At 39.1% G+C, this 21,380-nt stretch overlaps 2 protein-coding genes across 5 annotated transcripts; one reads left to right on the top strand and one right to left on the bottom strand.

The window, feature by feature from the left end:
• The first annotated feature begins 295 nt into the window (after positions 1-295).
• Positions 296-12,819, top strand: ccnyl1 (cyclin Y-like 1). Its single transcript, XM_067443884.1, has 10 exons — positions 296-1,319; positions 7,361-7,435; positions 8,402-8,436; positions 8,536-8,636; positions 8,817-8,852; positions 8,946-8,997; positions 9,414-9,533; positions 10,548-10,714; positions 12,197-12,359; positions 12,449-12,819. The coding sequence occupies exons 1-10, from the start codon at positions 1,166-1,168 to the stop codon at positions 12,563-12,565; spliced, it is 1,020 nt and encodes a 339-aa protein (XP_067299985.1). The 5' UTR covers positions 296-1,165; the 3' UTR covers positions 12,566-12,819.
• A 376-nt stretch (positions 12,820-13,195) lies between these two features.
• Positions 13,196-17,315, bottom strand: fzd5 (frizzled class receptor 5). Of its 4 annotated transcripts, none has more exons than XM_067443880.1 (3): positions 17,045-17,315; positions 16,725-16,861; positions 13,196-16,628 (listed from the first exon to the last, which is right to left on the bottom strand). In XM_067443880.1, exon 3 carries the CDS (start codon positions 16,372-16,374, stop codon positions 14,602-14,604), a length of 1,773 nt encoding a protein of 590 aa, XP_067299981.1. In that variant the 5' UTR covers positions 16,375-16,628; positions 16,725-16,861; positions 17,045-17,315; the 3' UTR covers positions 13,196-14,601. The 4 variants fall into 4 exon arrangements, with proteins under 4 accessions (XP_067299981.1, XP_067299983.1, XP_067299980.1 ...); XM_067443882.1 differs by having other exon boundaries at positions 16,725-16,858; XM_067443879.1 differs by having other exon boundaries at positions 16,725-17,315.
• Positions 17,316-21,380: the final 4,065 nt, after the last annotated feature.

Below are 21,380 nucleotides of genomic sequence, written 5' to 3'. Positions count from 1 at the left end.
ACTCCCTGAATTAAACATGCATACTTCTGTTTGAGATCACTACATGGTTTGGTTTATAATATTTCACATATTCAAAAGAATAGCAGGCGTCTTACAGTACACGGTGCAGTTCGCTAGTATTCCACTCCATTCACAAAGAGGTGTGTAAATAAGCGGGTTTTAAATCTCCTGCATGACGGCATGGATTGACGGTTTAAATCACCAATCCTTGAACAAATATTTGATTTGTTTTGATAACTCGTCCAATCGCAATTGATGGAATGTCGAAACTGGGCGGGTCCTTACCTGCGTCACTCTGAGCAGATGGCGGTGGTGGCGGGGAGCGGATCGCTGCTGCTGCTGCACTGGCCGGCGAGGAGGAGGGGATAACGGGGGGACTCTCAGACGAGACTCGGTGGACAAATTCTAATAACTAAAAACAAAGCCGACGCTTCAAGTGGGCGCATGTAAAGGGACAGGACTTTATTCATCCGCTGCGTTAAAAGCCTCATTTCCTCTCGCTACGGGCCGAAGGCCTGAGGATTTGAGTGATTATTGGATCCAGAGTTTCAGCCAACACACAGATCTGCCCTATAAACGACGGATAAATGCTTGGAAGTCTGATATTTAGGGGCTATTTCATCTGTTCCCGATTTGAACCGCCAAACCGGCTTAATTTTGTACTCAATCGGACATTTAAATCAGCGTTAAAAGAATGTTTTATCTCAGTTAGCTCGGCGGCTAATAACTCGCTTATTCACAATGAATCAATATTAGCCGTTAGCATGTACGGCTAATTTAAAGGAATAAATCCGCATTCGATAATCTCAGACCGATATTTTCTAGTGATATGTGTTCAGTCACGTGTCTTGTATCCGGTTGTATTGATTACTCGGGTGCTAAAGCCCTAGGTCTTGTGTGGCACTCTGTATAAATGCATGGTGTCCCGTTATATGACTGGCACAGATAGTAAAATACCTCGTGAGTCTGGAGCAGCAAGACACCACAGCTGTAAATGCTGACTCTGTGTCCTTTTCAGCTTTTCATGTACTTTCATTTAGCTTGAGCTCATTCATTGGATCTATTGATTCACATCAGAAGCAGCCCAGCTGCGAGTTTCAAAGGTGTTTGTCATAGACCAACACACCTGAGCAGGTAGAGCACGTGCTTGTGTGTGTGTGTCATCATGGGCAATACAGTGTCCTGCTGCGTGTCTCCCAGTGGGAGCCCCAAACTACCACGGCAGGTGGAGCGACTGGAGGACTATCAGATCAACACTGACCTGAGCGATGACACCGGTCCATACCTGCAGCACATCAGTGACCGAGAGGTGCCCGATGGTAAGTTCTAGTAGGTGTTGTGGTCTACTGATAAAACATCTAGAGCACAGTTGCTCAGTTCTGCTAGTGAAGATCAACCGTCTGGACCAACCTTGCTCAAACACAGCTGAACTGACTCATCAATGTGTACTTGATCATTACAGACTGATGTGATCGAACAGGGTTGGAAATTTACTTTGAAGGAAGGTGGATCCCCACTAGCAAAACTGAGCAACCTTGAGCCAGACAAGTGGTTCTCCACAGCACTTTTTGGATGTCTCTTTATATAACTTGACGTATATTGTGTTTATTAGAAGAGGTTTCAAGGTCTGAATTGGATGTGTACAATAAGAGCGCATCCAGAATGTGCCCAACCAGACTTGAGAACCAAATCTACAGCTTTAACTGAAATGTAGGTTAGAACCCTGCAAGTGTTGATCCATGTCACCAACTGTCACTACAAAGCAACAATATTTTATTCAATGCGAAACCATTCTGTTATTGTGTTTCTACATTCGTGAGCGGCAGTGTCTTGAGGAACTGAGATCCGATGCCTTGACCTCTCCACCTCACGGGTCGGGTTTCTCCTAAGAGCTCAACACTTTTAAGTGATGTGTGGGTTTGCTCTGAAAATGGACGGCCTATGACATTTTTGGTCAAAATTACAATTGCAGGTTTAAAAATCATCAATTGTTACTGAAAGAAAAGAAGTGGATGGAGATTTTTAGAAGGATGTCTGTTAGTATTTGGGATACTTGTGTGAAGCCTCTTGGGGCTGTTTGCAGTCTTTACTACTGTTTATTTAGCCTGGGCTATTTTACCCTCAGGGGAGAGGGTAGACACACACGCGCAACTTAATGTCCAGTGCTCTATTTAGAGCAACATGTCTTCATCTTTGTTTTAAAGCACATATGACAGCAGTGTAAACTCCACTAGTTCAGCTCTGGTTAATCCTCTATGATTGGGACATTCCAGGTCATGGTTAATTTAGAATTCTGTCAGAGATGTGATTAAAAACGATTCTTAAGTTTAACTCGCAGAGACGGAAAATGTTTAGTATTCCTGGCATCCCAGTGATGTAGATCTTTGGGACAGCTGCATTCTCTCCTTATCTCTCTCTATCGTTGGGAATCTGAATGAGGCACGTTTTGTTCCCTTTGGGACTTAGAGGTTGAGTTTGGATAAACTTAGTTTTCCTGTATTGAACGGTCTCTCAATTTTCATGAACAGAATCACTTTTCTCTAAGTGTGTTTTGCCAGTGTTTTCCCAATCTTTTTTGTCTTATTTACCCATAAGTAGGCCGTACATACTCTTTAATAAACAACAAAACCACAAGAGAAATGCAAGAAGGACAAGCACTGCTGCTGATATCTTTATTCAAATATATGATTTATGATTTATTTCTATTGTGGTGACAGCACAGAAATATATTTATGCAAGTGGTGAATTCTCCAATAAGTAACTAAATCTGTCTGAGGTTCACACTAGGAATCACTGTGCTACCCATGGCACACTACAGCCGTGCTCCTCCCCTCAGTCAGGACGGCTACCCTACCCCCAGGGCTTATTTTTGACTTTGGTGGTGGGGGAATGGGAGTGTCAATTGAGTACATGAGCTCTAAAGGACCAGTGGAATGAATGAATCTTAGTTTAGCCAGCACATACAGAACTGTTCAAAAGTTTGGGGTCAGTATGATTTAGAAAAAATAAATAAATGAATACTTGTATTCAGCAATGATGCATTAAATTAATCAAAAGTGACAGTAAAAACGTACATAGTTACAAAAGAATATATTTCAAAATAAATAATGTGAACCTGCTATGGATCAAAGAACCCTGTAAAAATGTATCACAGTTTCTACAAAAATATCAAGCAGTTGCCAAGTTATGCTACTTGATACAAAAAAGGTTCTTTTAAATTGTAACACTTCACAATATTACTTTTTTACTGTATTTTTTACTATTTTCGAATAAATCAAATAAATGCAGCTTTGGTGAGCATTGACTTATTTCAAAAACATTACAAAAAAATCTGACCAACCCCAAATTTTGAACATCAATATTAAATAATTAACAAATTACTGTTAAAGGGATAGATCACCAAAAATAAATACTGTCATTTATTTTACTCATCCTCATGTCATTCCAAACCTGCATGACTTTATTCTGTTGAACGCAAAAGATACATTAACAAAAGATTACCCTAAGCCCCGTTTCCACCAAAATTACCCGGAACAATTTGTACCAGGAACTTTTTTACAGGAACTTTTCTCCCCCCCAGACCTGCAGCTGTCTGCGTTTCGACCGCGATAAAGTTCCGAGAAGATTAGGCAAATTAGTCCGGTGATGTAGGACTGCGCGCGACTGCTCCTCCAAATCAGTGAAGGACAGTAATCATTTTTAAGTGTACCGATTGAAAGGACTGTTTACATGAGACGTTATCTAAACCGATCGTATGTTTACATGTGATGACTTTCAATCGCAATCATTTTGTCACATGCAGTTTGTCTGCCGCATCAAAAATGTCGCCGCTGTTTTCTCCAGCAGCTGAATGTGTTTACTGTAGCCATAGCAACTTTTAACGGCCACCAGGATTAATACAGTATTATTTATATCTATTTGTTGTAAAGTGTAATAATCATCCCAGAGAAAAAAATCTTCTGTCAGGCGCAGTTAAAGTAAAAACTGCCCGGGGCAATATACGCTGTGTCATTACTCCAACATTATCTTCATAACTCACGAAATAAAAAGTTTACCCCTCAGAAAAATTCACTTTCCTCTCTTGTCAACATGAGCGCGGCGCGCGCCGTGACGCCGTGACGTCATGTAAGGACACACACTTAAAAGTAATCGGTCAGGTCGTTTACATGGTGAAAAAAAATGAATAACGAGTATGGAAGAGATTCAAGCTGTGCTGCTTTTGCTGGTTATGTATAGGTTTACTAAAGAGGTAATTAACAACGACAGAAAAGAGCACTAATATGCAGATTCAGCAGCATGCAGCATATTCAGAAAGCTTGTAAAGCTAGATTTAAAATGACAATGTGTATTATTAACAGCTATTACGGACATTGAACGTGAGATGGCTGAGACGACCGCGCGCCACCAGACAGAGAGCAAGACTGATATTTATTGAACGCAGAACGAACCTCGCAAAAGACTTTTAAAAATGCCTGTTGAACTGAAATGCTGCGTGAGCTCAACCAATCAGCATGTTCAGCGCCCAAGTCCCGCCCTCGAAAGTTCCTGAACTTTGAATAAGTACTACCTCGCGAACAGGGCCGTTTGGAGGGGGAAATATTTACCCGGAACTTCATTTAGACCCTGGTTCCTGCGGTCTAAACACACGAAGTACCACCCAAAGTTCCTAGTTCCTGGGTAAAGTTCCTGTGGTGGAAACGGGGCTCTAGTTATTCTTTCCAATAAGAAAGTGAATTTGAGCTGTCTTTTTAGAACCACACAATAGCTGTGTCGTTATAAGCTAATGTTTAACCGTTTCTGAGAGAAATGATGCTTCAGTTATCAACAAATCATTCTTTTGAGCCATATCTTTTCAGTGAATTGTTCATAAAACCATTCATGATACTTTAACAGTGTTTCGTTTTTTTGTTTTTTATTGTGAAGCTCCAGTCCCTAGTCATTGTAATTGTATGGAAGAGAGCCCTCCCTTGTTTTTCCACAGAATTTCCACAAGTTTGGAGTAACATGAGTGAGTAAATGGTCACACAAAAAATAAGTGTTTGTTGAACTAATCCTTTAAAGCAATAATTCATGGGAGGTCCTCCTTTTTACCAAAGTTAAGGAGTGTTCTAATGCAGAAAGTGAGGTGGAGTAAACTCACTGTAACAGCCTCTTAATGCTTTTGGTCTAATCTTTATTTGTGCCCCACCAAGAAAGATTGCATATTTTCCTGCAGTGTGACGTTAGTTTTGCGTTTTAACACAGAGTTTGTAAACAGATAATTGCCTCTGGTTTGCTGCCTTTAGATGTTAACTAAAGCTGCCTTGTCACAGGCATTTCCGCACCTTTCTATCGGTCAGCGTTCTCTCACACCCATGTCCATCAATCTCTCAGGGGAAGGATTCTGTGCCTCAGCTAACAAGAGGCTAAGTCTTCAGGTTTTCCCAACTGAACTGAACTTGTCATTCATATTATCTGATAGAAAATGGCTGTGATTTGTTTTATGTTGAAGAAAGATGTTGAAACAATGCCAGGTTTTGAGGTTTTCTTTCCCTAAAATTAGCCCTTGGAAAAAATCTACGCTATGCAGTGACCGTAATTGAGGCAGGAATAGGATCTTTGAGTGACATTTTGAACTTTAAATATTTTTGCCATTAGACAGAATCAATATGTTGTTACTCATGTAGCGTGCTATAAACTTATATTTTCTTCAAATGTTGCTTCATAGTTAGTTGTTGACCTGCAAGAGAAAAGTTTACGCTAATGCCCATTTGCAGGCATAGTGCTCCGTGCGGGACCGCTGGCAATGCTACATGCATCATGATTTGACATTTAAACCATTGGGAAACACAACCGATTGCGTTCACATACTTGTAAAAGTACATTTAGGGCTGTAGAGTGAAGTTGCCTAAAACTGGATACCCAGAACTCCCTCTGCACCTGTGCTACACACCTCCTGCCAGTTTTGTAGCTCCCATGACATGGTTGCAGCTGTCCAAATATCTCCTTGGAGTGTGTTTACTGTACAATTTAGCAGCACTGGCACAAGTCTTTTGACCCCGTCCCCACTGAATTCCAAAAGGAATGCCTCTTCGTTGGCTGGTGAAGACATTTCATGAACTGGCCTGAGCAAAATCCTCAATCTTAACATTCTGAGCTGCACTTTGGTTTGAAGATTTTTCCATGTGAAGAATACAGACAAACATAAACTCCATCTTGGTATGGTTGAATATATGTCTGACCTACAGGACGTGATTTTGTTTGTCATATGTGCTACTAGTCCTGTAATGTATCTGGCATGGCTCTGTGGTGCATGGTGGTGTGGGAGGAGCTATGGGTGTAAGCTTGCGTTGTATTGTAGTGCCCATACAATAGGCCCATTGTGCCCACCACTCCTCTCCTGTGGCAAGAGCGGGTATCGGCATGTTCCTGCTAGTCAGTTTGAGCATGCCGAATAGGAAGACACAGATAGGATGGGTTTTTCAGTTTGAAATTTTATTCTGAATGATCACTACTGCCACAACAATGGTAGCTCTTTATCTTTTTTTACTTCTTCTTCTTCTGTTTAGTTTTTTACCTCGTTATTGGGCATAAAATGTGCAACGGTGATAATTATGCAGTACTGCAAGTACATAAACTTTAAAAAAATATATTAAACTTTTATTTAACGAGGATACATAAAAAGTGACATCTAAAGAGGTTTATAAATGTATAAAATATTTTTACATCAAATGCTTTTCAACTTTCTATTAATCAAAAATTCATGACAAAATATTATCGTTACCACAAAAATATTGTTTTCAAGATTGTTATTAATATATTAGCATACTAATGCATATTAGAACAATTTCTGAAGGATCATGTGACACTGAAGTAATGATGCTGAAAATTCAGCTTTGCTGTCACAGGTGTCATGAACTGGCTTTTTAAAAAAATGTATACTGTTGTCTGAGATCAACTAATGATTGTGTTTTTTACATTCAAACATCATATCAAACTCCCCATTTTTTTTTAAGTTATATGTTTTATATTGATATTTAAAGGGGTGATGAATTGAGAAATGAACTTTCCCTTGAGCTTTTGATATATAAAAGGTCATGGTAATATAAGAATATCCTAGAAGACTCCGAGCTGAAAACTTCTGTTTTATACAGTGTAGAAAATAGTCCATTACTTATTAGTTATGATGTTTTTGAATATTAAAAACCACACAAACGTCATTAGTTGACCTCAGACAACAGTATAAAAAATGCCAGTTCATGACACCTTTAAGTACATACCACTCCTTCTTTAGGTTTATTTCTCTAATATTTGTTATTATGCCCGTATGTTGTCAACTAATGAATGACTGATCACTTAATCTCTCTGATCTGTTTTCTAGATTTGGCTTTAGAGTCCAACCCCTCAGATCATGCCCGCGCCAGCACGATCTTCCTTAGCAAGTCACAGACGGATGGTGAGTGTTTCCAAAAATTGTCATCTAATGAGTTAATCATTTCATTTTACTTCCTAGTTAGCAGCTGGATATTAACTAGTGTCCTGACCCATACTGTTAAAGGGTTACTTCACCGCTTTTTCATATTAAACTGTTATTCCCTTAACTAAAACGAGTTGTTACATACCTCTCTCGTCTCAGTGCGTGCACTTAATCCCTCTGACGTGCGGTGATGATCTGATAGCGTTTAGCTTAGCCCACTAAGCCCAGTTCATTCACTATGGATCCAAACAGAGATCAAGTTAGAAGTACCAAACACCTCCACGTTTCCCCTATTTAAATACAGTTACACGAATAGTTGAACGATCAAGTATGGTGACAAAATAAAACGTGGCGCGTTTCTAATCGGATTAAAAAGGAGAACTATAATGTATGGCGGAATAGCAGAGTTTCTGAGAGTACTTTGGCTTGGCGCAGTAAAAAGTCCCAGCCGAAACATCTTCCCTCACATCTCCCTATTGACAGAAATGAGAGTGAGGGGGAGGTGTGAGGAAAGATGTTTCGGCCGGGACTTTTTACTGCGCCGAGCCGAAGTACTCTCAGAAGTGCTAATCCGCCATACATTATAGTTCTCCTTTTTAATCCGATTAGAGAAGTACCACGTTTTATTTTGTCACCATACTTGATCGTTCAACTATTCGTGTAACTGTATTTAAATAGGGGAAACGTGGAGGTGTTTGATACTTCTAACTTGATCTCTGTTTGGTTCCATAGTGAATGCTAAATGCTATCAGATCACCACCGCACGTCAGAGAGCTTAAGTGCACGGACTGAGACGAGAGAGGTATGTAACAACTCGTTTTAGTTAAGGGAATAACATAGTTTAATATGAAAAAGCGGTGAAGTATCCCTTTAACAGAGGGAAGATTACTTGTTAAATGGCCACTGGCACAGCTTGTCAATATTTGTCGGTTTTCTCATTTTCAGTACGGGATAGGAGGAAAAGCAATCACATAAACCACGTGAGTGAATGTGTTATGGAATCTGTTTTGTTGTTGTTCTTGGTTATACGGTTTTGAATGTCTTGCTGCAAGCGTATTAAATGTTGGTCATTTCCCAAGGTCTCACCTGGTCTGCTTTCAAAGAAGTACAGCTCCTGCTCTACGATATTCATTGATGACAGTACTGTTAGTCAACCCAACCTGAAAAGCACAATCAAATGGTCAGTGAAGGCCGGGTCACTGTTTTATTGCATAATTTCTACATTATTGTAAAATATACAAATAAAGGCGTACATACCATTGAATGCATGTAAAGAAAAAAAAAGCAAACTGAAAAGGTACTGTTGGTTGTTTTATTTTGTCTTGGTTTGCATGTTGACACATTTCTGTTCTGTTTCCAGTGTCACGTTAGCAATATATTATCACATTAAAAACAGGTAGGTTTCATTGTTGTTTATCAATAATTTGAGCTGTACATTTGATATTTCATATAAAATTTGACTTTAATTTATTTTATTAATCCATTTTAGGGATTCCAATAGGTCATTGGACATCTTTGATGAAAAAATGCACCCCTTATCTGTAAGTTAACTCCTTATTCATCTTCTTTCATCAGCAGGTAGACAAGTTCACATTTTACAAACACTATTTGGTTTTTGTTCAGACAAGCTGAAATATCTATTTTTGCATGCATCCAATCTGTTTAGCCATTTAGTCTGAGCAGCAAAAAATGTTATGCTATTAGATTTGTTCATTTTATCTGTTTCATAAGTGGTTTAAAATCCATTTGAAATGGATTTTTGGAAATGCGTTTCTGAACAGTCTGTTATTGTTTCTTGGGATGGGGCATGTAACAATTTTTTCCTTATGTTCCTTAAAGATTTTTCCTTATGTTCTCGCACTTTCCACATAGACAGGTCTGGGTAATGGCATTCGAGCTTGAAGTTGTAATTGTGAACATATTAACTTATTATGTATGTAAATGCTACCTTTGGCAGAGGGAGCAAGTTCCTGATGATTACTCAAGCACAGACCCCGAACACAAACTCATCTATCGATTCGTCCGGACACTGTTCAGCGCGGCACAGTTGACGGCCGAGTGTGCAATCGTCACTCTGGTGAGAAAATATAGTGCTGTGCATTAGTCTGGTCCACTTTCAACAATAAAATGAGAAAAAAGACAGGTACAATGAGGGGAAAAAAATAAGAGGATTTTTTTAGAGATGCTTAGGCACATTTTCCTGATGTCCACTAGAGGACAGTAGAGCACCAGAGAATGAATCATCTGCCTGTTAAACCTGGACTGGTCCAAAATCCATTGCAACTTTTCTCTGGGCATACGTCAACATTTGCCCATCTGCCCAAAAAACAACAATAATTGTAATTCTGTTTTGCACTGTTCACTCATTTTGTGACCAGTTAATGTGCTTAATAAAATATTATTTACAAACAAATATTTGTGTAAAACATTGTATCGTTAGATAAATCATGAAGAAACAATGAATTTTTTTTTACCACATTTATTAATCTGGGTAATGTTATTTTATAAATATACTATAATTCATGTAGGTTAATTTCTCATACAATATCTAATGTAAATTTTACAATATATGTATTGGTATACACTGCAGTGTATCAATACATATACCAATTAATTTTAATCAATTTATAATAAATACTTATATTCAGCAAGGGCACATTAAAATGATTAAAAGTTACAATAAAGGCATTTATAATGATATACAAGTTTTCTATTTCAAATAAATGCTGTTTATTTGAACTTGCTATTAATCAAATTGATTTTCACAAAAATAATAAGTAGGACACCTTTTTTCAACACTGATGATATGGCATGCTTAAATACCAAATCAGCATATGTAAATGTAAACTGTAATTGAACATTTAGAAATTAACATTAACCAGTCCTAGACTGTATTTTAATTCTAATTTGCATACACTAATTATTATGTATGATTTCCTGTGAGTTTCCTTGGTAAAAAAAAAGCTTTTTTTTTAAATTATTATTTATTTATCATTTTACAATGTATCAACAATTAAAACAATAGAAGAATTCTTCATTAAGGATAAAAAGCATCTTGTGATAACATACTTCTCCACTGTCTTTGCTGCAGGTATATTTGGAGAGGCTGTTGACGTATGCCGAGCTGGACATTTGCCCATCTAACTGGAAAAGGATTGTTCTGGGAGCCATCCTGTTGGCCTCAAAAGTCTGGGACGATCAGGCCGTGTGGAACGTTGACTACTGTCAGATCCTCAAAGACATTACTGTGGAGGACATGTGAGTGAGATAATATAATCACTGTCCGTTCTTCTGAAATGCTACAGCTCATTTGTACTATCCGTGTATACTCTAGAACAAAACGTCCTGATGTGATACATCAATGCAATACCATCTAAAATCTAGTACGTGCTGCAGGAAAGAGACAGTACTGCACGTCACCTCACTCTTCTTCCAACTCATTCCAGTCTACAACTCCCACATACCCCACAACTTCCCATATCCCTTGGAACAAGATTTTCAACAAAAAAAAAAAAAAATGAAGCGACACACTTCAAAACCTTGTTGTTGTTTTTTGTTCTCATGTCTCAATATCCATATAAATGACACAGACAGGGTTTGTGTGTGTGCATGTCTGTTTTTGTGCTGCTCTACCTGATTGTGTATGTTAAAGGCCATGTCCCTCTTCTCTCCTCTCTGCCCCTTCGCTCTATTTTCATCCCTTTCATTGAAGCAGTCTTTGTGAGCCTCTGGGCTGGCAGGCTTCAAGTGCTCTCAGACTCCTCTACAATGGTCCAGGCTTTCGCCCACTCCATTTGTTGCCCCTAGCGACCGAACCTCCCCCCCTTTCCCAACACCACCCATAACAACACCACCCATACCAACTTCAACCTAATGTCTGCTCTTCCCAATACATTCGGGTCACTGTCTCCACGATGACAGTCTCTGTACCTATGATGGTTTGGGGGTGTAAAAGATGTCTATTGTTTATAATAATAATACTGTTATAATAGCTAAAAATTAGCATGAACTTTTTTTGATTTGATTTTGTAATATCTAGTTTATGATATTAGATTAAGAAATGGTGAATTTAGGCCTTTCATCATTTTAAATGGCTTTTGTGCAGGTCAATTTAATAGCCCAATAAAGTAATAAAGTAGTACAATGTTTAAAAGGACAATTATCTGATGCATTTCTCATTTAATATGAGATTACAGACAAGATGTATAATTATACACTACCGTTTTTTCTAAAGTAATTAATACTTGTATTAAATTGACTGTAAACACAAATGCTGTTCTTTTAAAGTTTCTATTCAAAGAATCCTGAAATAAGCAAACTAATAATCTAATAATCAATATTTCCACAAAAATATGAAGCAGCGAAACTGTTTATCAATGATTAAAAAAAGTTGTTGCTTGAGCAGCAAATCAACATATTAGAAGGATCATGTGACACTGAAATTCAGTTTTGCATGACATTTTAAATTGAAGTTATTATAAATTGTAATATTTCATTATAAATGTAAAACAAACGCAGCATTAGTGAGCCTAAGAGACTTCATTCAAAATATATCATTGACCCCAAACTTTTGAACGATAGTGTACAAATCGTGAAAATGCTGTTTAAAGTAGTTTTGGATGTAGCAAAAAGTTCACATTGTCAATGCTTGATGTGCAAATAATGGATAGTATCGTTGTCATGTTTGTTTTATTTACATTGATTTTAACAAAAATCCCTTAATCTTCATCAATTTTTCAGGAACGAAATGGAAAGACATTTTCTGGAGCTGCTGCAGTTTAACATTAACGTACCGGCCAGCGTCTATGCCAAGTATTACTTTGACCTGCGCTCTTTAGCAGACGACAACAACCTGAGCTTTCCTTTGGAGCCACTGAGCAACGAACGAGCGCAGAAACTAGAGGTTAACTAAACAATGAACCCAATTTAAACGTCGTCTCAATTTAAAAAACACAAACACTCATTTAACTTTTTTATTTATTTATTTCAAAGGCAATCTCAAGACTATGTGAGGACAAGTACAAGGATCTGAGCAGAGTGGCCATGAGGAGATCTTTCAGCGCAGACAACCTAGTGGGCATCCGCAGATCCAATGCCGTACTTTCTTAGAGCTTTTGATCGGAACAGTCCCCACACCAAGACAGCGCTCGGCGGACAAAACTCGTTCTGTCCCTGCGATGTTATGCCAGTCGAAAGATCCTACACCTTACCCAACCAATGCAGAACAACATGGAGACAAAAACAGACTGGGGTTTTTTGTTTTTTGTTTTTTGCTTACTATGTAGGCTACTAGCTGTGAACTGTCAGTTTTTAATTGAAATCATTTGCAGATGGAGTATTTTAAATAAACACTAATCATGTAACACGTCTGAATTTATGTTTGAAGAATGTTTTACGAGGTCAATCCAAACTGTCAAAAGATTGTGTTGTGGTTTTGTTGCATTACACTGAACAATGCAGGGATTAGCACGCACAGTTCTTTCTCTTTTTTCTCTGTCAGCAAGTGCAAATTAACCTCAACGTCATGTTAGAACCGTATTTGTTTTAAACCATATATATATTAATAAAGTGCAGTTTTAAGTGCCTGTAAAAAGGTGCTGAAATTGATAGCACTCAACTAATAAAACATCAAGGTAAACATGCTCGGTAAGATTTGTTTTAGATCAAAAGGGTGAATCTTTTTCTTTAAAAAAAAAAATATATAAATAAAAACCACAAATGATTGACCAAACATTTGACTTGCAGGTTCACAAATTGCTCCTCACTTTTATTCTCTACCAGTAAGAGAGACAAAAAGAAACATGTAAAAGACACTTTTCATAAATATCTAAGAATCTCTTTAAAATTGTAGCACTGAATTTCATATCTTTTACAAAACATATGTACAAAGTTGCAGTCTGGACTCTTAAAATGACACGCCTTGTACAAGATTTACATATGAATAGAGCCAAACGAGTATGTACACTCAACCAGACATGCATTAACATTGTGAGGCATTTTGAAGACTACACAGGAAAAGTATTTCTACAACAGCTTGGACGGTAAACAGAACCTTTTACATATTAATGCTCCACTGAAAGATTTCACACGGATCTACAAAACCAACACAGGTTTACAGATTCTGCCTGCTAAAAGTGCATACCCAACACTGGTTTTCGGATTCAAAACACAAATACGGTGAAATGACAAACAGCGACCAAAGGATCATGAGGCTTGACAAGGGTTATGTAAATAAAGTCTACAAAAGATATGTTCCACATTGTTTTGAAGCCAGTTAATATTTGGCCTTTTTCTGTGTAACCTAGTATGGCTGCTGGTTAACACCTGAACCTTTGACCACAAGAGGGAAGTCAAGCTCACACTATAGAGCGACAGACTTTCCAAACAAGTCTATAGAAGGTACATAGACGTCCTATCATTTAACACTGCCCAATGGATGCCAACCAACAATCTATTATAAGTGGAGAAATAGCTTGATGATCTTTGAAACAACCTACTACGAAGCTGTTGACGGACCCTGATGAATATACAGTGAGTGAACATTAACTGCTGCTTCAGTATACTTGAATGTTTCCTCTGCTTGCACAGTATCAACTGGAAAGGTGTCGTCACTTACAGAAAGCGTCTATTCACGTCCTACCTTAAACACATTTGTAAATTAGAAGACTACAGGTGGTATTTCAAATGAAGGAACAAAGTAAAATGCTGATAAAGTCACAAACACAACAGAGCAACTATTATCCGAGATATCACAATGTTCTTGAATAGCATGTTTTACAAGAATACACAAATAAATAAAATATCTCCAGAAACTCATCAATTTGTCTTGACTCATATCAAGTAATACCCTTCTAAGATCTTTTTTCCCCCATCATTCATAAATTGTAAGCTGACATCTTTTCCTCACAAAGTATCGACATGTTCATTGCTTTTCAAAGTAGACCAGTGAATAAGAAGAGCTTGACTCCAACAAAGCAACCAATAGTCTTTTTAAAAAAATCCTTCATAATATATCCATGCCCGTCCATCAAATCTAGTGATGTGGTGGAAGGTCGAACAGACATGCTCATTTAAAGTCATGACCTGCACACTTTATGCGTCACTGTTGTAGGGTTTATAAAGGATCAGGGGTTTCTGGCCAATGTTCAGACATGTGATGAGGGTGCCGATTTGTGATAGGTCCCAGCGGGTGCCGTTCCAGCTCGAGCTGTGAGAGCGGTACTGGCCTCGCTGTACATGGACGAGCCTGATACAGGTGGCTTCCGGGTCCTACAGGGCATGTACCGCGCCACAAAGCACCTCCAGGACTCTAGAGTCTTCCCTGACCAAATCCAAACGCCTGAGGTAATGCCTACTACAAGACACATGAAGTACTTTAACATGAAGACGGCATAATCCGGGCCCATGCCGAGCCGCTGGCGCTCGGACGGGCAAGAACAGGCCAGCGCCTGCTCCCAACCTGGCCTGTAATGTTGCTCATACACCAGGCACGCTACCACAATAGTCGCGGGCACTGTGTACAGGACGGTGAAGAGCCCAATCCGGATCATTAACTTCTCTAGCTTGTCTGTCTTAGTGCCACCCTGTTTAATGACACTACGTATCCGGAAGAGGGAAACAAAGCCAGCCAGCAGGAAGAGGGAGCCGGTGAATAGGTAGACGACCAGAGGCGCCAATACGAAGCCACGTAGGCTCTCCAAGCTCTGGTTGCCCACATAACAGATCCCAGCCACAGGGTCTCCATCCACCGAACTCAAAGCTAAGACAGCGATGGACTTGACGCTAGGAACAAGCCAAGCAGCAAGGTGGAAGTATTGAGAGTAGCTCGCGATGGCTTCGTTCCCCCATTTCATCCCTGCAGCCAGGAACCAGGTGAAGGAAAGCACCACCCACCAGATGGAGCTGGCCATTCCAAAGAAGTATACGAGCAGAAAAACCAGTGTGCAAAGGGCTGGTCCCGTGGTGTCATAGAGGATGTGCTGTTGGTCGCCGGAGCCTTCGCAAGCTACTCGCTCGTGGCCCGCGAGCAGTCGCACAATGTACCCCAGCGACACAAACAGATAACAAGCAGCAAGGAAGATAATCGGCCGCTCAGGATATTTGAAACGCTCCATGTCGATGAGGAAAGTGGCCACTGTGGTGAACGTCGAGACAAAGCACAGCACCGACCACAGTCCGATCCAGAAGGTTGTGAAGGTACGCTCATCAAGGGAAAAGTATGGTTGGTGGCAGGGCAAAGCACAGTTGGGTAAAGAGCCAGTGTACACACGGTTATGGAGAGGATGTGCTTCTTTTTTGATGGGCACCAGGGGATTTCGACAGCGGCATTCACGGTCACACTTCTGCGGCGGAACGGATTTTGCTGTATGACGTGGTGTTCCCTTTGGAGTGGGTTTGGGGAAAGGAGGTGATAGAGTCGTAGTCTCACTGCTGTTCCTGTCCATGCAAAGCCGATCAGTGTCACCCAGCATGGGCAGCTGCTCGCAGCTCATCCGCTCTGGCCACTCAAACCCATACTGGATCATGAGGGGAGAGCAACCCCTTTTAGCCCTCTCACACACAGACCTGCAAGGCGGCAGGGGTTTTTTGTAGTCCTGGAGACAGATGGGGGTGTACATACTGCACAGGAAGAAAAGCAAGTCTGGGGAGCAACGAATCCGGACAAGTGGCCAAAACTGGTGCACTTCCAAGCCGACTTCATCCTGGGTGTCATGATTGAACTGGTTGGGCATGTAGGTGTGATTGTATCCAATCCCTTTGCACATTGGTACGGTGATGGGCTCGCACACTATATCCTTAGAGGCAGCATTGCCTAGCCGAGACATCTGCAACAGCAGCAGAACGTGAAGCCAAAATCCGACCAGGTGCATCCCAGAGGTATCCATGGTGAAATGATGCTTATCTGCAGGTTTCTTCATATTGGAAAACTATGAATTTCAATTCTTGAGTATTTTCTCAGCTCAGGTTTTCCCTGCTTCCTTCCTTTCTTTCTATTTAATTTATTGCTGCGTTTCGGAAAGAAGAAATCCCAAAAGGAAACCTTAATTGCTCCAGCAGCATGTCCACAGTCCACAAGGTTGTAAATCACAGTGAAGTTTCATTCCAGATCCCGAGCACACTTTCTTCCAACTGTGTGAGTGCATTTCAAACAGACCATGATTCTAAACACGGGCTGAAAGAGTGAAAGAACAATTATAGTTAAATCAAACAATGCTTAATTATTCGGCAGAAAAAAATCATAAACATATAATTGAACGTCAGAACATACCGTGGAAAAGCACGCGCAACCGTGGACTGAATGGTCAATCATTCACCGAGTAAACCGTGTTAAGGTCGAAAGTTCATTTCCCGCAGATACTTTGTAAAAAAAGTAACATTTTAAGCGTCGGTTTCCTTTCTTATCTGCTTTAAATTCCACATGGCAGGTGAATGCATCAGATGAATGCAATCCGGCGGGTTCACAAAAAAAAAAAATGACGCCGAAAAAGCGAGAAAAAAACAGGGGGAAATTAATCTGACGTCCAAAAATTAAATCCCTTTTAAAGAGTATAATAAAGGTCAATAATATTAATAAAAATATAAAGTCACCTTTCGCATTAGTGCTCAGGGCAACAGGTTTCAGGTGCTTCCTGCCATTTCCTTCAGTGTGTTTCCCAGCAGTCCACTGGAGTCCTTTCACGCACTTTAACATGTATAAACTCCACAATTCCACACTGAACTTTTTTAAACTAATTTGTTGAGAACGTATTTTCCTGTGTAGCAGAGCCTGTGTCCCCTCTGTTGGCTGCCGAGCCAGTAATTACTCACTCCGTAGAGGTTCAGTGAAGTGAAAATACTCCACCCGCGATGACACGCCCACAACTTTCAGGCCCCAACCCCTTTTTACCAGGGGCCACTGCCACAATCATCTGTGTGAAAAGACCTGCCCCATCTATCTATCTATCTATCTATCTATCTATCTATCTATCTATCTATCTATCTATCTATCTATCTATCTATCTATCTATCTATCTATCTATCTATCTATCTATCTATCTGTCTGTCTGTCTGTCTGTCTGTCTGTCTATCAGTCTGTCTGTCTGTTTGTGGTTTTGGTATAACAGGTGTCATATCGTGAAATTGAGCTTTTAGTCACTTAATGAGTCTAACTATGATGGTATCCACCCTAAATTGAATAGAAAACGTGATAGATATGAACAATGGCTTAACAGATCAACACAATGAAAATTCATGTTAGTCAAAAATACAAGGAAGACTAACCATAATGAGTGTTTAAATTAGTCAGTGGAAATTTAAGGGGAAGTGAACGGCACTGGCGAGTGTGTGTGTGTGTGTGTGTGTGTGTGTGTGTGTGTGTGTGTGTGTGTGTGTGTGTGTGTGTGTGTGTGTGTGTGTGTGTGTGTGTGTCTGAGTCTGACTATGAAAAGGCCTTGAGTCTCTTGTGCAAGTGTATCCTGTATTACGTTTGTGTTTACCCTCTGGGCCCATTCAGGACAGATGGAGCTGTGCAAACACTCAGATAATGACTCCTAACGCAAGCTTAATCACTCACGCCTCAACGAGACAAAGAAAGCGACGGAGGAGCACCTCACCGCACTGATACTCTGCTTGTGAACAGATAGTGCACTATGATGCCATCTTTATAGGTCAGAGCAGGTTATTGTGATGTTATGAACTGTCAACCAAAAAAAAAAAAAAAATCTGAATGAGGTGAGGTTTTTGTCCTGTTTTGTGGTGAAGCCCTGAACATACAGTACATCTGGAAATCTTGATGACTTCATATTTGCATGATCCTGTGAATGATTTGGACACTTTCACTTGGTATGGTATTTACGAACTTGAACTAAAATTGTAAAACTATTAAAATTGTGTTCAGTAATTTAAATGAAGTAAAATATAAATATTAATGGAAAAAATTAAATAAATTTTTTAAAACTAAAACTCAAATCAAAATAAATGTAAATGGAAAAAAGTATATATACAGTCTTGTTCAAAATAATAGCAGTACAATGTGACTAACCAGAATAATCAAGGTTTTTAGTATATTTTTTATTGCTACGTGGCAAACAAGTTACCAGTAGGTTCAGTAGATTCTCAGAAAACAAATGAGACCCAGCATTCATGATATTCACGCTCTTAAGGCTGTGCAATTGGGCAATTAGTTGAATTAGTTGAAAGGGGTGTGTTCAAAAAAATAGCAGTGTCTACCTTTGACTGTACAAACTCAAAACTATTTTGTACAAACATTTTTTTTTTCTGGGATTTAGCATTCCTGTGAATCACTAAACTAATATTTAGTTGTATGACCACAGTTTTTTAAAACTGCTTGACATCTGTGTGGCATGGAGTCAACCAACTTGTGGCACCTCTCAGCTGTTATTCCACTCCATGATTCTTTAACAACATTCCACAATTCATTCACATTTCTTGGTTTTGCTTCAGAAACAGCATTTTTGATATCACCCCACAAGTTTTCAATTGGATTAAGGCCTGGAGATTGGGCTGGCCACTCCATAACATTCATTTTGTTGGTTTGGAACCAAGACTTTGCCCGTTTACTAGTGTGTTTTGGGTCATTGTCTTGTTGAAACAACTGTTTCAAGGGCATGTCCTCTTCAGCATAGGGCAACATGACCTCTTCAAGTATTTTAACATATGCAAACTGATCCATGATCCCTGGTATGCGATAAATAGGCCCAACACCATAGTAGGAGAAACATGCCCATATCATGATGCTTGCACCTCCATGCTTCACTGTCTTCACTGTGTATGTGGCTTGAATTCAGAGTTTAGGGGTAGTCTCACAAACTGCCTGTGGCCCTTGGACCCAAAAAGAACAATTTTACTCTCATCAGTCCACAAAATATTCCTCCATTTCTCTTTAGGCCAGTTGATGTGTTCTTTGGCAAATTGTAACCTCTTCTGCACATGGCTTTTTTTAACAGAGGGACTTTGCGGGGGATTCTTGAAAATAGATTAGCTTCACACAGACGTCTTCTAACTGTCACAGTACTTACAGGTAACTCCAGACTGTCTTTGATCATCCTGGAGGTGATCATTGGCTGAGCCTTTGCCATTCTGGTTATTCTTCTATCCATTTTGATGGTTGTCTTCCGTTTTCTTCCACGTCTCTCTGGTTTTGCTCTCCATTTAAGGCATTGGAGATCATTTTAGCTGAACAGCCTATCATTTTTTGCACCTCTTTATAGGTTTTCCCCTCTCTAATCAACTTTTTAATCAAAGTACGCTGTTCTTCTGAACAATGTCTTGAACGACCCATTTTCCTCAGCTTTCAAATGCATGTTCAACAAGTGTTGGCTTCATCCTTAAATAGGGGCCACCTGATTCACACCTGTTTCTTCACAAAATTGATGACCTCAGTGATTGAATGCCACACTGCTATTTTTTTGAACACACCCCTTTCAACTAATTCAACTAATTGCCCAATTGCACAGCCTTAAGAGCGTGCATATCATGAATGCTGGGTCTCATTTGTTTTCTGAGAATCTACTGAACCTACTGGTAACTTGTTTGCCACGTGGCAATAAAAAATATACTAAAAACCTTGATTATTCTGGTTAGTCACATTGTACTGCTATTATTTTGAACAAGACTGTATATATATATATATATATATATATATATATATATATATATATATATATATATATATATATATATATATATATATATATATATATATATATATAGTGAATATGTATTATAATAGTAATATTTATTAAATTATAATAGTTAAATAATTATTATAATATTGTATAAATAACAACAGTCAGCCACACTCAGAAATGTATAGCATTGCATTAAGAAAATATCAAACCAAGTGGCATTTTTTTTTAAAGACTGCACAAACACACTTTCCAGGCAAAATATTCATAAAAAAAGTTAATTTGCTTTTTTAAAAGATAAATTAATAGACATACAATTCAGATTATTATTATATATATTATAGATTCAAATTAAGACACTGAAACACTTGCTGATCACAGTGGATCATGTTTATAGTAACTGTGTGGAATTTGAATTTGCCATGACTAGGAATCACTTTGAACAGGTTAAATATCACAGCAAACATGGCTCAGAAATTACTACAGAGGACAACTTTATCAGTATAAAATACTGACAAATTACAGTAATGTTATTGTGCTATTTTAATACAAAAATGTGACAAACTATTGCTCTCTCTCTCTCTCTCTCTCTCTCTCTCTCTCTCTCTCTCTCTCTCTCTCTCTCTCTCTCTCTCTCTCTCTCTCTCTCTCTCTCTCTCTCTCTCTCTCTCTCTCTCTCTCTCTCTCTCTCCTCTCTCTCTCTCATTGTTGATTCAGTATTCTGTAATCTCACAGCTTTCTATAAGTCCAAAGTTCTCACAGGGTGTGTGCCAGTATACGTGTGTGTTTAAAAGTGCAAGTGACCAATCCGCTTGCTCCGTCAGGTATTTCTAATGCTCGATTAACACTTAGATGACATCAGCTCACAGAAAGTTTGAGAGGACGAGAGTAAACAGAACTCTACATGCCACAGACTTGCTTAGGGAATCAATCACTGTGACAGACACGGCCACAAATGGCAGCGTACATTGTTTTCCATGTAACGCTCGAGATGTTTAATTGTGTCTTAAATGCTATGGCAACTGAATCAAACTTGCCAGCCATTTGTGCACCTGTTTCATAGGTTACCTATATGAACTTTGTCACACATTAACTACAAAACTCCACCTTAAGGAGTCAACTGACTTCCTTTCAGTATTGTGTCCATGATAGTTGCCTTGGAAGGGAAATTGCCAGTATACATATTTGTATCAAATTGTGATATTGGGAGGAAATATAAGCTGATTAAAACCAGTCTCAGTCATGCAGATAACTTTAGATTTACTTTAGTTGAGCTGTAGAGCAATGTTAAATGATGT

This window comes from Pseudorasbora parva, chromosome 5 (assembly GCF_024679245.1).
Source record: "Pseudorasbora parva isolate DD20220531a chromosome 5, ASM2467924v1, whole genome shotgun sequence".
Lineage (NCBI taxonomy): Eukaryota > Metazoa > Chordata > Actinopteri > Cypriniformes > Gobionidae > Pseudorasbora > Pseudorasbora parva.
This window is presented reverse-complemented; position numbering and strand designations above follow the sequence as displayed.